Source organism: Zingiber officinale, chromosome 5A, assembly GCF_018446385.1.
Source record: "Zingiber officinale cultivar Zhangliang chromosome 5A, Zo_v1.1, whole genome shotgun sequence".
Lineage (NCBI taxonomy): Eukaryota > Viridiplantae > Streptophyta > Magnoliopsida > Zingiberales > Zingiberaceae > Zingiber > Zingiber officinale.
The window spans coordinates 95,779,217-95,803,301 of NC_055994.1; the positions used below are offsets into that span (position 1 = coordinate 95,779,217).

General features: G+C 37.6%; 1 protein-coding gene across 1 annotated transcript; it reads left to right on the plus strand.

Annotated features, from left to right (window-relative positions):
- Positions 1 to 5,231: 5,231 nt before the first annotated feature.
- LOC121979812 (probable leucine-rich repeat receptor-like protein kinase At5g63930) lies at positions 5,232 to 6,759 on the plus strand. Its single transcript, XM_042531803.1, has 2 exons — positions 5,232 to 5,980; positions 6,090 to 6,759. Exons 1-2 carry the CDS (start codon positions 5,232 to 5,234, stop codon positions 6,757 to 6,759), a joined length of 1,419 nt encoding a protein of 472 aa, XP_042387737.1.
- The last annotated feature ends 17,326 nt before the right edge of the window (positions 6,760 to 24,085 follow it).

Genomic DNA, 24,085 nt, shown 5'->3' on the forward strand with positions numbered 1-24,085 from the left:
GAATATTTACAAAACCAACGTGTAAAATTCAACGTGTGTTGGAGCTAATATTTGTAAATATCTGAAGAGTTGAACTTCGCAATAAATTAGATGTGACGTGAATTGTGGTACTTGGTGTATCAAGTGGTGTATAAGTTATTTGACATATTACTGTTGAAGAGTCAAAGGATTTCTCAATTTCATTCTTAATTTAAACAAGACATTTTTTCCACTGGCCTCTTAATTCAAGCTCTTTCTATGTTTCAGCAATTTGTGGGAATCATGGAGAGCAAGACGTGGATATGGAATAGGAAGTCCACAGGGAAGAACATTGAGGTTAGCAGTAATCAAATCATCTTTTTGATGGTTTATTACTAATTTTTGCACAACTAATGTTTCAGTATAAACAATTCTCGGACTTAAAGATCGATATCTTCTATTACTGATTTTGATTGTTTATTACTGGTTTTTTATTGTTAATTTTTTGGATTATAAATAAAGAAGGCAACAACTCATCAGTACCAAACAAATTTTTAGCTCTTCTAGACTGAGCATATGTCTCTTCTTATGTTGGGAATCAATTTGTAAATGCCTATGATTTCTCTCAGAAAGGGAAGACCCTGGAGTTGGAGAAATCTGTAGAAAACTTGAACGAACAACTATCTTCTGTCCACAGCGAGTCCAATGCTAAAGATGATCTTTTGGCAAAGCAAGCAAAAGTAGCTGAGGAAGCAATTTCAGGTTAGATTTTTTTTTTCCTTTCATTTTCTTCCCAACACAGAAACTATGTTGTTTTAAGAACAAACCATGCATGATCTACTTGTTAGGATGGGAAAAAACAGAAGCTCGAGCTCTGGCTTTATAGAAATAATTGGATGATGCCTTGCTTCAGAAGAAAATGGCAGAAGAAAGATTAGTCGAACAGGATACAGAATTACAAGAATTCAGGCAGCAACTAATTTATTAGTTGTAAATATTGTTGTAAGAAGAATATTAGTTACTTTGCAAAACCAAAGTAACTAATTTATTAGTTTGTGTATTTTATGGATACTGTTGTAAGAAAATATTTATTTAATTTGTGAATATTTGTGTATTTTATAGATACTGTTGAATGAAGAATATTTGTGTAATTTGTGAATATTTGTGTATTTTTTTGGTTACTGTTTCGGAAATCAAATTTGTACTATTAAAAAATACTAATATTACATCGGTTTTCCACCGCTACAAAACCGGTGTTATTAACTAATATTACATCGGTTGTATACCGCTACCAAACTGGTGTTATTAACAGATAATATTACATCGGTTTTACACCATTGATGAAACAGTGTTGTTAAGTGATACTACACCGGTTAATAACCGATTCGAACACCGGTGTCGTTAAGTGGTACTACACCGGTTTTAAACCGATGTCTAAAATGACAGACTTTTTACATCGCCTTCATAGACATCGGTCAAAAATGTAATAGACACCGGTGGAAAACCGATGTCTATGAGGGTTTTTGTTGTAGTGCAAATAACTCAGGGAAGGCTCCAAATTAGTTGGCACCTCCAAAATAATAGTTTACCCGACTGGGTAATTATGATTAGTCAAAAAGGGACAAAAGTTTAACTTGAATAATGGTATTGGTGAAGTTTTAGATGATAGTAGGTTAAGAAAACTTTGCCTATGCATGTCTAGGAAGATATGACTTCGACCTGATGAATTTGGCTTAGTAGAATTAACTGAAGCTACCCCTTACGAATTCTAACTGGTTAGACCAGAGTTTTGTTATTAAGTTCAGTGGATAGGACTATTTAGAAAATCTCGAAGGCATGGTTCCTCTAATGATATCCAAGTGACTCACCATAACCCAGAAGTTTATCTGAAGAATGTCTATTTGTTAAATCTAAAGCTAAACTTGAATCTAACACAAGTTAATCTAAACTCTGAAATTTAACTTAACTCATCTCACAAAATCATAAGATTCCCTCAGTGAAAACATAGATCGGTGAGATGAATAAGGATTAATTTAAATTAAATTAAATCAAATCAAATTTAAATTAAATCAAATCAAATTTAAATTAAATCAAATCAAATTTAAATTAAATTAAATTAAATTAAATCAAATTTAAATTAAATTAAATCAAATTAAATCAAACTTAAATTAACTAAAATTAAGTTAAATCAAATTTAAATGAAATAAAATTTAATTAAACCAAATTTAAATTAAACCAAATAAAAATTAAAAATTAAATCAAATTAACTCAATTTAAATAAAATAAATCAACAATAAACTAAATTAAAATAAATTAAACTAAATTAAAATAAAAATAAACTAAATTAAACTAAATTAAATCAAATAATATTAAAATCAAATCAAATCAAATTTGATGTGAGCGAGTGATAGTTGCTTAACACTATCACTGATTGGCAACACTTCATTGCTCGTGAACCCATATAAGGGTGTTGGCATGGGCTACAACTTGCTCCGATCGATTTGTAGTTGATCAAACATCTTCTTAAATATAATGTTCATAGAGCTATTTGTATCTACAAAAGTGAGGTGAATATCATAGTTAGCAATTACCGCTTGGATGATCAAGGCATTGTCGTGAGGGACTTCTATTCTCTCCAAATCTTGAGGGTCAAAACTGATCTCTAGCCCCTCTGCTCTCTCTTTATTGCATCCGACAACATGGATTTCCAATCACTAGGTATGTGACTTGCAAGCCCAGTTGGAATTACCGTCAGTCGGACCTCCTATGATCATACTGATGTCGCCCCGAGCGACGTTGCTGTGATTCTCTTCTTCCCAAGCTAACAAGCGTGACCACTTGCGGATGCTGGTTGGATGCCAGCCTACCCTCATCATGTTATCCTCCCGATCGGCAATGATGGTGGCGATCAGGAGACGAAGATCGACGACAGCTTAGAGGAGTCGGTCGTCGTGGTCGTGGTTTAAGATGATAATAATCGTTAGTATTGTGAGTTGTTGAGCGGTGATAAGAGTAGAAGAGCGGCTTCCATGGTCGAGAATCAAAGAACTTCGGCCGCTCTGCCTCCGCATGATGGACTGTATGAGCTCTAGGCTCCTAATGTTGCTGAGTGGGGCCCGCTCGGGGCCACTTTGACGACTGCCTCTCAGCTCTCCGTGGCCACTGCCGGCTCAAAAATCACTTCTTTCTTCCTTGCTGACTGAGCCTTTTCGACATTAATGTACTTAGTAGCCTGTCCGAGCAGCTAGTCAAAGTCTCTTGGGGGCTTTCGGATGAGAGATCGAAAGAAGTTTCCATATGTAAGTCCCTGGGAAAAGAAACTTACCAAAATCTCCGGGTGGCCGATGGGATACCCATGGTCACTTGGTTGAATCTCTTGACGTAGGCCCGCAATGCTTCATTGGCCCTTGTTTCACCGTGAACAAGTTGTCGTTCGTCTTCTAATAGTGGCGAAAGCTTGCAAAATGCTATAAGAAGATTGTTCGGAAGTCTTTGAAGCTGTAGCTGGATCTGATCGGTAAGAGCCTGAACCACCTCTATGCCAATCCAGAGAGCATGGTGAGGAATACTCGATATTTTACTCCGTCGGTGTATTGATGGAGTGTGGCCACATTATCGAATTTGGTGAGATGGTCTTTCAGGTCTATCACCCCCGTGCACTCTCCGATTGTTGAAGGCCTGTAGTGAGGTGGAAACTGATCATCAAAAATTTCTTAGGAGAATTGCTTGTTGACCCGCTTGGGAGAGTCGTCGCATCGACATGCTTTGCCTTTCTGCCCATCCCGGATGGGTGCATTCTTCGAAGAGGATCCCTGTGTCCTTTCTGCTTGACCTTGCTCTTCCGAGGGTGTGCAGAATAACGCCCGGTGATATGGGATTGGTGCATTTGGTGCTTCTCGAAAGGTACCAGTTGGCTTGTTGTTTGGCTTATAGCTAGCGGGGTCTTCTGCTCGGTCTCTCGAGTCAACTCGTTGGTCTGTCGCCGACATGGCCTGATCGTTCGGTGCTCGGCAGTCAGCTGCTATTTCTTACTGTTGCTGCACCATCTTTACAGCTCGGGCACTTATCAACATTTCCAAATCTTCTTGGGTCAACTTCACAATGGTGAGTCATCCAACATCCTCCATCTTCACGTTTCGACTATAGGTGAAGTTCCCATAGAGGTGCCAAATATGATTCTGTGCGAAAGCGAAGAAGATGGCAAGCTGGGGACCTAGCTGTGGGGTTGACTAAACGATGACTCCGTGTGGTCTTGCAACATAAAAGACGTTAGTACCGAGCCAGGAAGGGGTTCTCGGTGTTGACCCTCCGACGCTCAAGTCAGTTCCCAACACAGTGGAGAATAATAAGAATATTGTAGCAAAGAATGTGTTGAATTATAAAGTTACGCATACCTCCTCCTGTAGATGAGAACGCCTTTTATAGTGTCACTATAGTGTTTACGCACGGGCTGGATCAGCTGGAAGGGTGTCTGACGCTTGCAACTATAGTGTTTACACATGTATTTCAAAGTGTATACACGTTTTCCAAAGCATCTTAGGAAAAGATAAGTTAAAAAATATCCCTGATACCTTTTCTTAAGCGAGCACACAAATTTCTGATGTGACAGACTGGAAGCTTCTAAAGAATAGTCTGGTTGTTGGACATGCTCTGTTATTAGTGGCACAAGTCTCCAAAAGAGTATAATAAGATACACAGTTGGGTCCCACGGTAGGTTGATCGGACCGACCTAAGGCTGCTCCGCAAGGACGTCCCTGTTTGGTCATACTGAACAAAGTTATCTTTCTTTGTTTGACTTTTCTACTGTCGGAGGACTGCCTTTCATCCGACCGACCATGACGTTCAGCCGAGATGAGGGTCGGGGATTTACACCTTGTCTCTTATCATCGTTGCAGACTCACCGTCTGAACAGCCATGTTCGACCGGCCATGTATCCTATTCGGCTCACTACGTCCAACCATTGGTTCTATGTTTTACTATTTTTACGTTGATCTTGCCTGTTTTGATCCATCTTCCATGGAGCCTTTTTTCATGGCACAATATCAAGGACCAAGTCAAGTCTCTCATTTAATGTGAATGAAATGAACGGCCAATGCTCATAAATTGCTGACAAACACCTAGTCAAGTTGCTCATATTTTGATTGCTTTTCATGTGAATGAAATGGACACCAACTCAAGTCTCTCCTCTTTTGATTGCTTTTAACGTGACTGAAATGGACTGCCAATGCTCATAAATTGCCAGGCACGCAAGTCTCTCATCTCCGTGTAAGATCATGGCTTCCCCTGCTGATGCTACTGCGCCCAATCCTTTTCTCTCTCTCTTCTTGATCATCACTCTTCTGTTTCCCTCTAAATCCATGGATCTCTGCATCGAGAAGGAGAGGGAGGTCCTCCTCAGCGTGAGAGCTGGCGTCCCCGATGCCGATAAGCAGCTGCCTCCATGGAGTGGCCATGATTGCTGCAGCTGGGAAGGTGTCGGCTGCAACAACATCACAGGTCACGTCGTAACACTTGACCTCTCTGTTTGTCCTGTAATTGGACCCAGAGCTCCTGCCAAACTACACTCTTCATTATTTGATCTGAAGCATTTACATGAGTTGGACTTAAGTTGCAACAACTTCTATGGAGCTCCACTTCCTGAGTTGATTGGATCTTTGACTATGTTGAAATACTTGCATCTCTATTCTACTGCATTTAGTGGAAAAATTCCCCACCAGCTAGGCAATCTCTCCAATCTTCTTTCCTTGGATCTAAGTCATAACTATATCAGCGAAGAGATACCGGAAAGTATTGGAAACCTTAAAAACTTGCAATTTCTGTACATGTCTAATAACAAAATTATTGGAGCCATACCTGGTGCCTTGGGCAGTCTCTGCAACCTGAGTAGAATCACTCTATCTCATAACAGAATAGCAGGGGAGCTTGTTGATTTTTTTGAACTATCTAGATGCAAAAGCAGATTAACTTACATCGACCTTTGTTCCAATCAATTGAATGGCTCAGTTCCAACATCATTGGGAAAGTTATCCGCATTAGAGTACCTAACTTTGTTCTCAAACTATTTCGTTGGAGTCCTCACGGATGCTCACTTCGTCAATCTCACAAGTTTAGATGTATTGGATCTATCTCAGAACAAAGCTCAATGGCCTTCATTTGGAGAACATCATCTTTAAAATCTTTAACGAGGATAACATTATCTTAATTGCCAAGAATTTAACACTTCATTTCACTTCGCTTGCTCTTGTCACTAGCATTGATCTCTCTAATAACAATCTCTCCGGCCCAATTCCTAGAGAGTTGACAAATCTCCGTGGCCTTCACTTCCTCAACCTGTCCTCGAATCATTTCTCAGGAAATATACCAGAAAACATCGGGTTCATGAATCAACTAGAATCGCTTGATCTTTCGAAGAACCAGTTGTCAGGACGAATTCCTTCCAACATCTCTGCTTTAAATTTTCTCAGCGTCTTAAATTTATCTTATAACAATCTTGTTGGAGAAGTACCAACAGGCTCTCAGCTTCGAACCTTTACTAACTGGTCCTACATTGGCAACCCTAAGCTTTGTGGGGAGCCACTGCAGAACAAGTGCCTTGGCGACAACTCGACCATTGATAACGGAGTAACAAAAGAAGAGGACAGGCATGAAGACGATGAGTATGAAAGAATATGGTATTTGATTGGATTTGCTCTTGGATTTGTGTTTGGCTTCTGGGGTTTCATGGCTACAGTTATGATTAAGAAGAGCACAAGGATTAAATACATTTTACTCATCGATAGAATTTGTGTCTGCTTTGCATGAGCACTTGTAATCGAAACTCAGTCTTAAATAGGTCTGAATTACAGAATCTATGTAATATTGAGCTTTTGCTCCTGATTTCAAGCCTAATTTGTGTGTGAATTTTACTTAAAGGTGGTGAGCAAAGATTATTTATTGTAAATGTTAGATACTACATGATTACGCGATAAATTCACATAGAAAGGTAAAAATCTATTATCGAGTTTATTAATTCTTTGAAATATTTTTGAGGTTCGATAATATCAAAATGCTCCATATTTGGTTCCGTAAATTATTTAATTAGTAATTTAGTTGAGTACAATAGATATTTTTACCTTAGATAATGGTATGTTGATAGTAAAATGCATTTTTTAGAGGTAATATCAACAAATATTTGAGTATTTTTTAAAAAGTTATTAAATAGCGGGTATTTTGAAAATTACCCAAAATGTTGATATAAGTAAATGAGCGAGTCGGTGAGGCGTTGAAACGAACTAAGCATCAAATTTGACTCATCAGAATTTGCAGATCCTGGATCAGAGTAGCAAAGGTCGTTCCAGTTAACATTTTTGTACTTACTACTCAGGAATATGCATCATCTTTTCTACTCTGCTTTTACAATATACAATTATACTTCAAAAATATAGATTCGATACATTAACAGTCATATACCGATCTCATGAATATAAAGAAAGATAAATATAGATACATAGATATTCAATGGAGTATGGACTCTGGCACCTCTGTTTTACTAATCCTCTATGCCGATTGTAGCATGCATTCAGCAACCAAAGAAGACATCGAATCAATGAATTGAAAATAACAAACAAGAATTAATGCAAATATTTTTCTCAAACTAAAAAGATTAAATTCTACTGGCCAACAAGAAAAGGTTTTAGGGGATGTTTGGTTCTTTCCTAAGAATAGGTATCGGAATGGAAATCATTGTATAGTGGAATGAGAATGGGTATGAGCATGGATATTACTCTTAAAAACAATGTTTGGTTAGTTGCATATTTTCTATTGGAATAAATCAAAATTTCCTTTTTTACCCTTAAAGGAAAATAAGAGAAAGAAATAGATGTGAGAGAAAGATGAATGTGAGAGAAAAATATGATGAAAGAGAATGATGAGAGAGAAAATATGATGAGAGAAAATAAGAAAAGAGAGTGTGATAGGAGAGAGCATGACGAGAGAAGATGAGAGAGAAAGTATAATGAGAGAGGATGAAGAGAGAGAAAATATAATGAGGAAAAATGAGGAGAGAGAGTGTGATGAGAGAGATTGAGGAGAGAGAAAGTATGGTGAGAAAAAAAATAGTGAGTGTGATGAGAGAGATTGAGGAGAGAGAAAGTATGATAAGAGAGAAAGTGTGTTGAGGAAAAAAAAGAGGGAGTGTGACAAAAGAGATTGAGGAGAGAGAGTGTGTAATGAGAAAAAAAGAGAAAAGAGTGTGTGATGGGAGAGATTGAGGAGAGAGAAAGTATGATGAGAGAAAAAAAGGAAGAGAGTGCAATGAAAGAGATTGAGGAGAGAGAAAGTATGATGAGAGAGAAAGTGTAATGAGAAAAAAAGAAGAAAGAGAGTGTGATAGGAGAGATTAAGGATAGAGAAAGTGTGTGATAAAATGATGAGAGAGAAAATATGATGAGAGGGGATAAGGAGAGAGAAGTGATATGAAAGAAATAAATAAATAAATATATTTTGATATTTGATATTAAGGGAGAAAATTTTAGTTTTAGGTCAAGGGTATTTTTGGAATAAGAGAATATTTTGATTGATGAAAATAGGGTAATGGCTCATTGAAGGGGAGGTACATGGGAATGAGTTATTACCCAATTTCAAGGATTCATTCCCTTATTTGTATTCCTATTCCTATAATCCAAACATTAACAATGACAATCAATGAATCTCATTCCCATTCCCCACTCCTATTCCCCTAAACCAAACGCAGTTTTATGAGAATTTTGGCTTAGCATCAAATTACCTCAATTTAGTAGCTAGTCGAGCTGCCTCATTGGCCTCTATACCTTAAGCACATTATTGACTATGTTGTTGCGCTAGTAATGATCTCTCGCTGATAATCTATTTGCAATGGTCATCAACAATAAACTTTATCTCAGAAGAAATGATCAAGCTGTTACGACATATATTGATGATGATGAAGAAGAAGAAGAAGAAGAAGAAGAAGAAGAAGAAGAAGAATGATGCCATTAAATTGATGTTTGTCAAGAAACAACACGCAATGATATACAAAAAATATACATCATAGCGATATGTGAATTTTTTGTACTTTGAAGATTTGTAATCGAGTAGGTCACAGTTGAAGCACTTCATAAAGAACTTCTTGCTTGTGAGTCCTCTGGATCCCATCTTGGAAGACTTGGAATTCTTCCGCCTCGAGTTTTGATCATACTCCACCATGTTGGCTTTTACAGAAGCCTAAGAGAATAGCCTTCTCTCTAATCTCTTATTGTTTTCTTCGATACGAAGTCTAACAAAGAGTTCCTCCACATTCATCTTATTTTACTTGTGCTTCAGGTAGTTCTTGAAATCCTTTCAGCTGGGAAACAACCTCTCAATGATTGCTGTCATTGGAAGGTTTCACTCAGAACCATTGCTTCTAAGTGGATCTTGTGCACGATCACCTGAAGCTTCTAGACTTGATTGATCACAGTCTTGGAGTCAGTCTTGTACTTCTTCTCCAGGGACTTCCATAACTTCTTAGTCGTTCTCTTCGTTTTATACACAACTTATAGCTAGTCAGTAAGTTGATGATGTAGTTTCTGTATAAGTACTTGGAATGAGTCCATGCCTCCATTGCACTGATAGTCCTCGATCAAGAACCAAACTAAATTAAGCATAGTAAAGTAAAAGAGCATTTTCTGTTGCCACATCTTGAAGTTCAACCCAATGAACTTTGCTAGTCTTTCCCCATGATTGATTGGAACATTTCTAATAGGAGAGGGGCCTTTGTTGGATCGAGACGCGCTAGAGGGGGGGTAAATAGCGCTCGTGGCTAAATCATTTTTCGAATCCGTAAATCGTATGAGAAACTAACAGAGTAATAAGCAGCGGAATAAAAACAGTCAAACACAGAGACATAGGGAATTTACTTCGTTCGGAGCCTAAGGCGACTCCTACTCGAAGGCCCGCAATCCTTGATCGCTTCCGGTGGGCAACAACTATAAGCTCGATGAATATTACAATCTAATTACAAATGTAACTGTGATTAAAATTATACCGACAACTGTAGTAGAAAAGAAATCTGAACTCCGGGTCGTCGGAATGTTGCAACAACACTTTGTAAGCAGTACTTGAGCAGAATACAGCAGAATGGAAGCTTGGAAGTTGATATTCTGATGTGCTGCTCGAACCCTGCTTTTAAACAGTGTTCAAGGCGCCTTAAACAAGCTCCAAGACGCCTTGAAGCTTGAATTCTATCCCGATCTGCTCGCTGCGATAACCCTTTGACTGCCGCGACCTGAAGGTGCCTTCATACCCTTCAAGGCGCCTCCAAGCTGTCCAAGGCGCCTTCAATCCATTCAAGGCGCCTTAAGCTTGCTTCTCGCGCTAGCTCAGGTTTTGCACCCGAGGCGCCTCCAAGCCCCATGGAGGCGCCTCGGACACTGTTCATCCGAGTTCTTCTTTGTGTTTTTGGTACCTGCAAGTATGTTAATCCAAAAATACCTGCACCACAAAGTTAATACAAAATAATATTATGAATATGAAGTAATGACAGTCTCCGGAATGTCCGGGTCTGACTTCGGATTTCCGACCGGAAATCCTAGGTCGACCCAACGCCTATTGTTCCCTCTACGGGGAACGTGTCCTCACCTACTCCACTCAGGAGATTTACCTGTTGCCAGTACGATCCTCCAGATCGACTGGAGTTTTGCTCAGCACTCGACGCTTCCGAACTTTCTGCTAGACATCCGCTTCCCGGCTAGTCCAGTCTTTCACCTGATTCGCGACACCAGGACTTTCCACCAGGGTTACCACCCCCTAGGACTTTTTCCTGAAGCCATCGACCTGCCAAGACTTTCCGCATAGGGTTACCACCCCCTATGACCTAGGGTTACCGCCCCCTAGGGTTTTCCCTTTGCCTAACCGCAGCTATGACTTTTCTCCACCTAGGGTTACCGCTCCCTGGACCTAGGGTTACCACCCCCTAGGGTTTTCACCTGCCTAACCGTAGTTAGGACTTTCCTGAAACACTGATTCAATATGTTAGATAACAACACGACTTAACTTTGAACCCTTTGACATTATCAAAACTTGGGTTCGATCGTTGGATGCTTCCCGCACCAACAGCCTTCACACGTTGAGCCTATTGCATCTCAACCATTTCCGTGACTATCTCAACAAAAATGAATATGCTTCAAGATTGTTAAACAATCAGCTAAAGATATTAGGGAATTTTGGTTGAATTGAAATTACACAAAATCAATGTCAACTTATTTGTCGATATGAACTAAACAGATAATCTCAGGTTGTCAGCCTTGAAAGTTAGGTCAAGCTGCTAGGTTATCCAGAAGATGCTTCGTATCTTCGAATCCAAGTCCCAACAAGTCTAAGTGGCAAGTCGAGTCGGTCGAATGTCAAGTCGAGACGCAAGTCGTCGCAGTCGATGTCGAGTGCAACTAAGTCAAGATGAGTTCTCTCGATTGGTTGCCGAGTGGAAGTGATGTGCTTCAGTCGAGAGGCGACTTCAAGTGCTACCCTCAGTCGAGAAGCAAAGTCACTGAGTGTGATTGATCTTTTGACTTGAAACATTCATTTATTCTATGTGTATAGTTATGTACTTTGGCACCGTTAAAAGCAGTCTTTAATCGGATTATAATTAATACGGTAGTTGAGTGTATGACAAAGCATAGAGAGAATAGTGGTGAGTCAATAGAGGATTCATTGCTCTCTTAAATTATGAGTTAACATCCTAGCCGCTTGGTAGAGATATTAGTAACTCAAAATCTATGGTCATGGGAGGAATGATTTATCATTCAAGAAGAGTCTATTATATCTTAGAAATCAAGTAAAATAATTAATTTGGTGTTGATGCACAGTGCACCAAATTAATTGGGATATAGACTAGATGAAGAGATTGAATTATACAGGTAATTTATAGTTTATAACTAATATTTTATCACATTGGGTGACTAAAAATTATTGTTAGACAATTATCTTAGTCTATGTATGGATTTACACTACCTTCGTGTATAAAATCTTGAGGGTCGCACATATAGCACGTAGATATAAACATTATCTATAATTGTTTATTTTAGCGAATACTAAAATTAATCAATTTTACTATTTTTGAATTAGAATTATTAGATTATTAATTAATTCTAAAATATCAAAAGCTATAATAGATCAAGATTAAATATGTATTTATTTGATCCAAGAAGAGATAATGAAGAATTTGAATAGCCACAATTATGATATTAATGAAGAATTTGAACAACCATACTATGATGATTAATGGAGAATTTAAACAATCACAATCATGATGATTAATAGAGAATTTGAAGAGTCATATCTCTTCATCTTCCGTGGAGGTTATAAGTAGTCATCCTTAGAAAGTTCTTCATGGAACTCTCTCTCCACTTCTCATTTGAAGATTTTGGCAACCTACTCCTCGAAGGAAAATCTTCATATCCATAATGCTTCCAAAAGGTTCTATTGATCCACGAGACTAGCACCTAACGGATCATGTCAAGTTCATGATCTAGTGCATGTTGATACCGCTAAAGGAGTCACACATGAGGCTCTCATTTGCTTGTGATATCATTCACGTCTAACGAGGACTACGAGATATATTTTATTTCATATTATTTTATTTAAATTATATGTACCATGAAGAGATACACGATTTAAGGAAAACATTTGATGTTAATATAAGTATTCGCTGCGCTCCGATTCCAATAGTAGTATTAGAGCAAAGTTCATCGTTAGATCATATAGTATGAAATCTCTTCTTCTTCAAAAAAAAAATATGAAATCAATGTTTTAAGAGATTTCAAAGAAATTTTAATTTCTTCATTTCAAGTTATATGTCTTAACATTTCATGATAGAAATAAATTTTGTCCAACAATCTGTAAAGAAATACATGTTGTAATTTAGATATAAATTCCTTATGACATAATTATATTAACATGTTAAAATCTCTAAGGCTTATTTGTCTTAAAATACTATTGAGGATTATTTTGAATAATAAACCAAGAATCAAGACATAATGGAGCTAAGTCTCGTAATGAGATTGTATGAATGCACAATAAGTTAATTTAATGGTGAAACATTTTTTAATAATTATAAAATCTTTTAAGTATATTAAAGTCAATATTTGTTAAAAGTCCTCCACTAATATAATGATAGTTAGAGTTTTTATATAAATCAGTATAGCTCAGTCGTGGACTTATGTCAAAACATCTATAATTTATCATAATTATTAGTGGGTTGGCTTAACTTGAATTCTCTGACTTGTTTAGCTTAGCTAAGATCAATTGATTTGAGAGACAAGTGTTGAGAATATAAGATTTGATAAGAATATACTAAAAGTTATATAGATTTGTGATTTGCAAGTTAAGGCCTACTTGATGAATATAATGTAGCATGTAGGTACAACTCAAATGTGTGCATACTATATGATTTCAGGTTTCAGCCCTACTAAGAATTGTTACCAACCAATTTCTGATTCTAATAGTGGGGGTTGTTGGACTTGAATAAAATAATAGGAGTCATAAAAAATTTTTATTAAATATTTTCTATAAATACTAAAACTCTATTTTAAATTATTATATTTTAGATGGCAAACACAAGTACCTTTTCAATGTGAAATATTCTTGAGAAAGAGAATACCTATTGGTGTAGTTAGCACTAACAATCAAACTCATGTTTTGATGTATGATAAAAGGTTAAAGTTAGGAGTTGTGTTCTAATCCACTTACCAAGTGTACAGGACTAAAAGACTTGATAGGTGTTGGAGCAATCTAGGTGCCCTAGGTTTTGATGTTTGAGCAAAGGTTTAAATTAGATTTATTGTTGTATTTGATATGCATTGTGAGTGTGCAAGATATAAGTATAACAAGGAGAGTCCAAGTGTGATCTTGGCAAAGGAGGAAAGTCCAAGGGTGAGTCTTGACAATGTAAGTCGAAGCATGTAGTCTTGGCAATATAAATAAAAGTGTGACTTGGTAATGGATGAAGTCCTAGAGGCGTGATCTTTTGGCAAAGGAAGACCTGACAATAATGACAAAGTCAATGGAAGCTCCAGAAGGTAAGACGTGAAATATAGGGAGACATCCGAGGGACACGAGGCAAATAGAGAAGGCTAGAAAGCTAAGTCTAGGTTGTGTGAGTAAGAACGAATGCATGAGAGAATGTACCCAGGGTAAAATTCTAGATCACTATAGAAGTTCCTAGAGCGCTCCTGTAGCACTACTGCAGTGTTACTATAGCAGTCGACTAGTGTTTTCATCAACCGACTGGTATCGAGCCGTTAGCCTATAATGGTTAAAATTAATGAAGGCTAGTCGATTGTAAGTATGACAGCGACTGGTGGTGGAAACATTGCTTGGATGTTTCCATCCGAGCTCTATTTAATGGAGTTTGGGATGCTTGAGCAAGGTGACTAAATAGAGGTGGTTAACCCATATTAGTAGTCTTCCTAGCTCTTGTGTGTGATCTGTGTGCACGTGATCAAGGTCGTGACGAGGTTTCTCAACCCACAAGGAGATCGTGCTAGCCAAAGGTTTTTCGGGGATTGATTCACTAACGGATTGAGGTTTCGTCCATCTTACAAATACGTCATAGAGTAGGAGCAAGTTATCTCCAAACCACATAACCAAATGTGTTAAGGTTTGCTTGGTTTTCTTCTTTGTAATATTTAGGGTTTAGCTTTATATTTGTTAGTATTTTGTTTTGTATTTCCGCTATATACTAACGAGTATAGGAAGCAACGATTTGGATGATGAGCTATTCACCCCCCTAGCGATGTCAAGGTCCCAACAATTGGTATTAGAGCGGGTCACTCTTCTATGAACTAATCGCCGAGGGAGCAAAGTGCTAGAGGAAGATGAAGTCCGAAGGACCTTTAGGATGGGATATCCGGATCCCACCTCCATACGAGAAGGAGGACTTCAAGTATTGGAGGATGAGGTTGGAGACGTGGTTCTAAATAGAGTGGAACCATTGGATGGCATTGGAAGAGCCATTCAAGACTCCAACAAACAAGAAGGGGAAATGCCTCCATCCTCGGTATTGGACCGAGGAGCAAAGGGAGCAAGCATAGGCAAATAAGGAGGTAATCAAAATTTTAGTAAAATTATTACCTCTTAATGTTTTGTGTAGAGTAGGTGAGTACAAGAGTGCTCATGAGCTTTGGAGCAAGGTGATTACACTCCATGAAGATTCTACACAACTGCAAGGAGCGGAGGAACCCAAGGAGAAGGGTTCATTGGTCCAAGAGAATGACTAATCGGGCGTTGAGGAGCGCTCAACATCCGAGGAGGAGAAGAAAAATGAGAAGGTATCATCCACATCTTCAAGAAAGGAAGAAGTGGAACCATCCACATCTTCAAGTGAAGAGGAAGAAGAGCAATCTGAGGAAGATGAGATCTTGGAAGCTCAACCCTCCACCTCAAATACCAAGAAGATCACAAAGGACCACATCAAATGCTTTGAGTGTGGTAAGATATGCTACTATAAGAATAAGTATCTTTCACTCAAAAAGATAACGGAGATAATCCCTAAATTCGGTAAAATTACTTTAAGAACTAATGTGGATTGTAGGCATAGAGTCAAGGAGAAGAAGTACATTAGGGGTTTCACATGTGATGAGTGGGGGCACTACCACACGAAATTCCCAAGGAGAGGAGAGCTCAAGAAATTGGCGCACTTGAAGAAATGGGAAAAAAAGAGGAGCTTAAGTCAAATAAGAGCTTCAAAGGTAAAAGGGAAGGTAATCCCTATTTTGAAGTTTAATTTAAGTTCAAATTCTTTCATACTTGTTAGAAATATTAAAAATTATGTGTCCATGCATAATTATGGATCTAGGTACAATGATAAGAATAGGGTTAACACGGTAGATAACTCTAGGAAATCATGTAAGGTTAGACCTAACAAGAAATAACCTATCTTGCCTAAGGAGAGGAAAGTGATTGAAAACCTAGGCATTAATCCTAAGAATGAGAGACATATGCCTAGATGGTCGGTAGGTCTAAGAATGTCCAAAGTGGATGAGTTAACTCTAGGGTTAGAACCCTAGAGTTGAAAAATCAAGCCTTGAAGTCAAGGCTTGAGGAAATAGAGAAAGTCCTAGACAGGTTCATTATTGGACCTAAAGGACTTTACATATGTTTGGGTAGTCAAAGATCCAAAAATATCAAATTGGGTCCCTCCAAGGCCAAGAGGATATCAAGTGCTAGGGTGGCACATGACAATGGCAAGGGAGGAGTATCAAAGGCAAGGGAGAATCATCCAAGGTCCATGATAAAATATTTGCAAGGGTCACATATGATTATGGAAAGGATGAGGTGTCCAAGGTTAAAAAAAAAATCTACTAAGGTACACTATGTGGGTGTAGTCATGGTAGATGAGTCACCTAAGGAGGTGATTAAGATTAATATTACTAAGGTTAGGAAGAGCCTCTATGACCCATGGTAGATGGGTTTTCAAATGTGTCAAATGGTTAGGAAACAGACTTAAGTCTTTAACCTAGTTGGTTGGCACAATTAGGATGATATCATGCATGAGTAGATATGCATGTTTATTTACATTGTTATTGTATTTATGTTTCCCTAACTTAAAGGGGTTACCAAACATCAAAAAGGGGAGAGATTATTGGAGCAATCTAGGTGCCCTAGGTTTTGATATTTGGACAAAGATTTAAGTTGGGTTTATTATTGTATTTGATATACATTGTGAGTATGCAGGATACAGGTACAACAAGGAGACTCCAAGTGTGATCTTGGCAAAGAAGGAAAGTCCAAGGGTGAGTCTTGGCGGTATAAGTCGAAACATGTAATCTTGGCAACGTAAGTCCAAGTGTGACTTGACAATGGACAAAGTCCTGGAGGCATGGCCTCTTGGCAAAGAAAGACCTGACAATAATGACAAGGTCGATGGAAGCTCTAGAAGACAAGGCATGAAGGATGGGGAGGCATCCGAGGGGCGCGAGGTTGATGGAAGAGGCTAGAAGACTAGGTCTAAGTTGTGCGAGCAAGGACGAGTATATAAGAGACTGTACTCAGGGTAAAATTCCAGGTATTGTAGTATTTCTGTAGCGCTATTGTAGCATTACTATAGCGTTATTATAGCAGTCGACTGATGTTTTCATCAGTCGACTGGTATCGATTCGTTGGCCTGTAATGATCGAAATCCATGAAAGTCAGTTGACTGGTAAGTATGACAGTCGACTGGTGGTGGAAACATTACTTGGATATTTCCATCCAAGCTCTATTTAATGGAGCTCAGGATGCTTGAGCAAGGTGATAAAATAGAGGTGGTTAACCCCTATTAGTATTCTTCCTAGATCTTGTGTGTGATCTGTGTTGCGTAATCAAGGTTATGGCCAGGTTTCTCCACCCACAAGGAGATAGTGTTGGCCGGAGGTTTTCTGGGGATTGATCCACCGATGGATTGAGGTTTTGTCCACCTTACAGACACGCCGTGGATAGGAGCAAGTTATCGCCGAACTACATAACCAAACGTGTTAAGGTTTTCTTGGTTTTCTTCTTTGTATTGTTTTGGGTTTAACTTTATATTTATTAGTATTTTTATTTTGTATTTCTACTGTATACTAACGAGTGTAAGAAGCGACGATTTAGGTGACAAGCTATTAACCCATCCCCCCCCCCGCTCTAGCGACGTTAAGGTCCCAACAATAGGGACCAAACACTAGGTTGAACTCCAGTCGAGTCAGAAGAACTAAACGATTGGCAGAAAATCTAGCTGAGTCAAAGAGGACTAGACAGTTGGTAGGAAGTCCAGTCGGATTAGGGAGGACCAGACAATTGGTTGAAGTCTAGATGAGACATCTGGTAAGAAGACCTAGTGGGTCATGAGATCAAGGTCAATTAAGTCCACAAATGATATAGGTAAGCAACTGAAGGAGAAATCCAGTGAGCACGTGTTCCTGGTTGAGAGAACAGTAAGCGTCGGTCCAACCTAAGGTTTTACCAAAACTCAAAGTCAGGACCGGACAGTCTGGAGACTGTCAAATATATTACTACTCTTCTTTCCATGTTATTGCTAGTCTAACCTTGTGATGCAGGAAATAAAAAAAGCTATAAATAGGTAGTTCAGACGCCCGAAGGACCAGATGCCCGAAGTTGGTCCAAGTGCTCAGGAATGGACCGATCCACTCAGTTGGCTAGCTGAGGTGGCGGACTCTGATTGACAGCACAAGTCAAGGTCCAAGCGCCCGAACATGGATAAGTCAGCAACGAAGCAGGATAGGCCTCGATTCAAGCGTCCAAGGATGGTCCAAGTGCCTGGAAATGCCTATAAAAGAGCACTCAACTAGCAACCTTTATCATCAACTTCGACAATGATTTACGTGATCACACGACTGTTATGCTGCTCTGACTTCACTGAGCTATTGTTGTACTACTCTTTGACGTCCAACCGTTGTCAGTAGACCAACTCCAACACACGAGCATTCAACGTTGACATCTCCTAAGTGGGTAACTGTTGGATCAAGACGCACGTGAGAGGGGGTGAATCAGGTGGTTTTAAAAACTTTTTTTTTAATCAAAAGTTTTCATCGGAATTAAACACAAAAATAGAAAAAAAAAAACACAAGTATGAGAATTTGGTCGATTTTACTTGGTTCGGAGCCTTCGGTAACTCCTACTCCAAGATCCAGGTCTCGCAGACCTATTGACGGGAGACCTATCAATGGGTAATCCACTAAATACTTCTTTTGGAACTGCCGCAAGAGGGGATCGAGTACACAAAAGAATAGGCAAAGTGTAAAAAGCTACACTTTCATTTATGCAACAATTAAGTACAGTATTAAATGTTTGTTATCCAATACCTTCGAAGATGATTGAATCAAGCTCCATGTTGGATGGCTCCTCAATAGTAGTCAGGCACAGTAGTATCGTAGCAGAGCAGTAGCATGAAGCTAGAGCAGTTGGAACATTAAACGGACGCGTAGAAGCTTGTAGAAGAGATGTCTTCAATGCCTTGGTCGAGTAGTCCTTTTAAGGGGGATGGAAGGTACATTCAACACCACTGAAAGTGCCTTCATTGCCAACTCTTTTCCCCCAAAAATCTACTCTTATAGTTGCCAAGGTCTTCTACGTTATTTGACTGAAGGCACCTTCTAAGCTTCCTAAGGCGTCTTCTGTCGCATGGAAAGCGCCTCGAGTACTATTCACCCGAGGCAATTTGTGATCTTTTCGTCCTGCAAAATGTGTTAGTCCAACACAAAATATCTAACCTGCAAAACAAGATTAGCACAATAATAAAATAGCAGTAATAATTAGTTCCTGCCCTTCTAAGACCATGAACTAGTCAAGGTCTTAGTTTAGGGATCCAAAATGGACCTAAACTGGACCAATGCCTATTGTCCCCTCAAATGGGGCACGTTCTCACCGAGTCACTCTCTTCCAATGACTTACCTTCACTTACCAAATGTCAAGTTATCTCATTGACATTCAATCTGACCCACCAGGTCTTCCTGTCGAAATCACACATCCGGAGTTCATCAATCAAGAATCGAACATCTTGACCTCCTGTCGGAATCGCACATCCAGACGTCAACCCATCGGGAATCAAACATCTCAAATTAATTAATTTTTTTGAATTATCTTTCTTGAAAGGTTTATTTTTAATATTTAATTTTAAATTTATTAGATTTGGTTTTGATTTTATCCTTATATTTTCTTTGTCTTTTAAGTTTATATTATTAGTTGAATTTATTAGATTGGTTTCATCATTATTTTTAAGATTTAAATTTTTATTAATTAAATTATCTTTATTTTAGATAGAAACTATAGATTATAAATTGACATTATCTAGATTATCAAATATTTTATTAAGATATTTATTAATTTTATCTAGATCTATTTCTTTATTTTTAAGTTTTAAATTCAAATTTATCTTAATGTTTGAATTAATTAATTTATTTGAATTGATTTGGTCATTGTTCTATTTGACCTAGTTAAGGTTGATGTTGATTTGGTCAAGGTCTTAATTGACTTGATCAAAATCTAGATTATTTTGTAATTTTGAATTTTTAATTAAATTTGAATCATGCAAATCTAGATTATCATGAAAATTTGAATCATGCAGCTCGTCAGCGAAACTCTATCTCTGAAAGTTTATCCTTCTCCAGGCGCGAGGTAGCTTACTTGCTTTCAATCTTCTGTGTCCGATTCTTCGAAGGAAGATTTGTCTCAGGTGGCTTGGAGTGCCTTCTTTCTCTTTGTTTTCTTGGATTTATCTTCCTTTCGATTCAGACATTCATGCTTGAAATGATCCTTCTTGATGCACCCAAAGCACATGATCTTTGCCTTTGCGTCGTTGGATGTTGATTTGACCACTTTTTATAAGTCCTTCTTTGTGAAGTTATTTTTTCTTCTAGTGAACATTTTTCTTACCATATTCACTAGTTGTTCTTCTTCATCTATTTCTAAGTCAGATTCATCTTTTGACTTAGACTTGACTCTAGTTCTAGTCTACGTTTCCTTTGATGAACCTGTAAGAAAAGTCACATCTTTCTTGACCTGTTTTGAATTAGTCTGTTCGTAGAGTTCAAGTTCACTAAACAACTCATCTAATTTTAATTTATTTAAATTCCTCGAAACTTTATTGGCATCTACTATAGATGTCCATAGTGCATTTTGAGGGAAAGAATTCAAGGCATACCTTTTTACATCCCTATTCTCTAATTGGTGACCAATTAGGTAGAGCTCATTCAAAATGTTCTTAATTTTTACACGTAGTTGAGTTGTTGTTTCTCCATCATGTATCTTAATATTAAACAGAGTATTTAACAATAAGTCACGCTTCATTACCTTTGCATCACTTGTGCCTTCATGTAAGTCGATCAATTTTTTCCAGAATTCCTTAGTGTTTTCGAATTGTCCAACCTAGTTAAGTTCTTCCTTGGTTAGTTTGCATTGAAGAGTGTTTTAGTTTTTAAGTCAATTTGGGTCTTCTTGTCTTTTGGATTCCATCTCTCAGGATCGAAAAGTACTTTATTGCTTCGTCTATTGATGCCTTGTATTCTCGTCGAATGATAAACCATTGATAAATATCATTTTTTAGGTATACCTATATTTTTTTCCTCCAATAGGAAAAATCATCCACGCTGAAGAGTAGAGGTCGAGCAATGATGTAACCTTAGTTTTAAGCTATTAGAAAGAGAACATTGTACATAAAAAATAAACTAATAAAGAAATCTCAAGACTGAGTCTTGGATTAGTAGTGTGGGAGATGATAAAAATAAGAAGACTCGATGGTATTGCAACAATTCAGAGTATTTTGCAATGAGAAAACTTGTCCAAAAGAGGTGATTGAGCCAATATCAACTAGATTGAAAAGCTTAAAATCGAACGAAGCTTAAAGAAAAGGAAAATAAGAGAACCCCCTTCTCGATTGGTGGTTGCACCAATTCAAAGTGTATCTTGCTCTGATACCATTTGTAGAATTATTGCACGTGAGACGGGGGTGAATCACATGTATTTTAAAAAATAATCTTTTTCGGTTTTATAAAACAAGTGCACAGCGAAAGAAAATAAAACACGAGAAAAAGATAAGACACGGGCAGTTATTTGGTTCGGAGCCTTCGGTGACTCCTACTCCAAAACTCATGATCCCTAAACTGTATCGATGGGAAATTTATTATAAATCTCTTCTAAAACTGTCAGAAGAGAAAATCAAGTACACAACAAAGAATAGGATAGTGTAATAAACCTACACTGCCTAAGCAATAAAATAACTAACTATAATTAAATGGTAACCGACACTTGGAAGTCGAAGTGGAATGCTCATGTGTCGGTGTTCAGTCTGCTGGCAATAGTTAGATATAGCGGAGCAGTAGCACGGTAGCAGCACGGAATAGTTGGGGTCGTAAACTGATCCTAGTAGCTCATAAAAGAAATATGTCCTTATTACTAGTTGAATAGGCCTTTTAAGTAGTGTTGAGGGCACCTCCAACCTCCTCGAAGGTGTCTTCAATCACAAAATTGATCGCCAAAACTTCAGTTGCGATAAGTCGGGCAAATTACGACTTCTATCCACTCGAGGGTGCCTTCCAGACGCTCCAAGGCACCTCCAAAGCACTCTAGGTGCCTCCAGCGCACTCTAGGGTGCATCCTCGCCGCGAGAACTTTATCCTCAAAGTTCATCCATGCGAGGGCACCTCCACTAGATCCGGGGCACCTCTGCGCCACTCCAAGGTGCCTCCGAGCACTCTGAGGTACCTCAGATAGTATTCATTCGAGATTGATTTTGCACACTAACTCATTCAATGCATGTTAGTCCAAATAACAAAAAATAACCTACAAAATAAAGTTAGCACAATAAAATAAAATGATTATTTATTAGATCCTGTATTCCTAAAACTAGGATCTAGTCATGGTCTCAGTTTAAACTTCCAAAACGGATCTAAGCTAGACAGACGCCTACAGTCCCACTGGGACTCATCATCACTGGATGCACTCTCCTCTAATGCTTACCTTACTTACCATTGCAAACTTATTTGACACTTAACCCACCAGGACTTCATGTCAAATGCCCTATTTGGACTTCAACCAATTATCAGGTCCCGCGGACCCAACTGGACTTCCTGTCATATATCAACTTATCTGGTCTTCCCGTGCCAATTATCAAGTCCTCCAGATCTAACTGGGCTTTAGCATGGTATTATGTCCCATCAAGTCTTTCAGTCCTGTACACTTAATAAACGGGTTAGAAAACACAACATCTAACTTTAATTCAATTGTCATTTATAAAAACTTGAGTTTGATCATTGGTGCTAACTGCACCAACAAATGATTCTATCCAAGTACCATAAACACTCGGCTGACTCACAATAAAGATAACATATGTTTTCTTCTATATTAAATTGATCATTTAAAATCACGTATAAATAATATATTAGGATTAGAGAAAATTACAATTTAAAATAAAACGACTTATCATTGGTTATGAAATATGAGAAATAATGTTTGACAATTTTTTTGTAAATTTTATAACTAAAAAAATTAAGATTCTTACTTTATTATAAGAAAAGGTTTTTTAGATTGTCCAAATAATTGTTACACATTATAGTAACTAGAACTCGTACTATAGCTGCTACACATTGAAATAGCTAATTATCCAAATAGCTGCTACACAACTAGCTTGTATGTCGTAGTACAAATTTTAATTAAAAAAATATTATACAGAGTTGAAAAACGGACAGTAGAGTATAAAGGCTTACAGTCGAGAATAGAGAGGGGTTCTAAGTAAAACAGCGTGAACTTTATTTGTAGTGGTAGTTTAGGGAGCTTTCAGCCAGTTTAAGAATAATCATGTGGTTGTAAATTATGCTTAGCTTGTAGTGTCTTTATTTTATTTTACTTGCTAATATGAGCGGATGATGATGATGATGATAATGATGATGAGGGTGAAACAGGCCACACATTTTAAATAGAGGAAGGAGGGTGGGAGAATTAAAAAAAAATAATACTAATAATAATTATCACATGACCTACTTTCACATGAACAAAGCCGGATCCTCTAGATCGTAAAGTACGATTCAGAGGATGGACCACTTTATTTATAGATGAAAATTCATGAACCTTATTTATTATACAAGTAAGGTTCATAAAATTTTACCTATCAACAACTCTTGGTTCAAAAACAGACTAAGGGTTACGATCAAGAGGATCCTATCCCCATATGAACGCCCCTGTCTGTCGTGAATGTTGGCGTGTAGTATTCCTGCGCAGCATAATATTATAATATTTTACTCCGAAACTCGTGTTCTAATAAAACACAGCTGTACATGTACAATATTTTAGCCAAATATATTTCTAAAATTAAAATTGAAATTTATTTTGGCATCGGTAGAGGAAAAAAAAATTCTAACAAAAAAAATATTTAGACAATTTATAATCTGGAGCCTTAGGATGGCAATGTTGGAATAAGGATGATTTTAGACTGTGTTTGATTTAAGAGTTTAGTAATGAGGAAATGAATTTATTTTAAATTTTTATATTTAATTGATGAGAATAAAATTAAAATTTTAAAATTTAAGTATTAATAAAATTCATCTTTTTCCTTAGATTTTGATGAAAATAAGAATGATAATTAAATTTTTTTTTATGAAAATAACCTTAACATATTTATTCCATT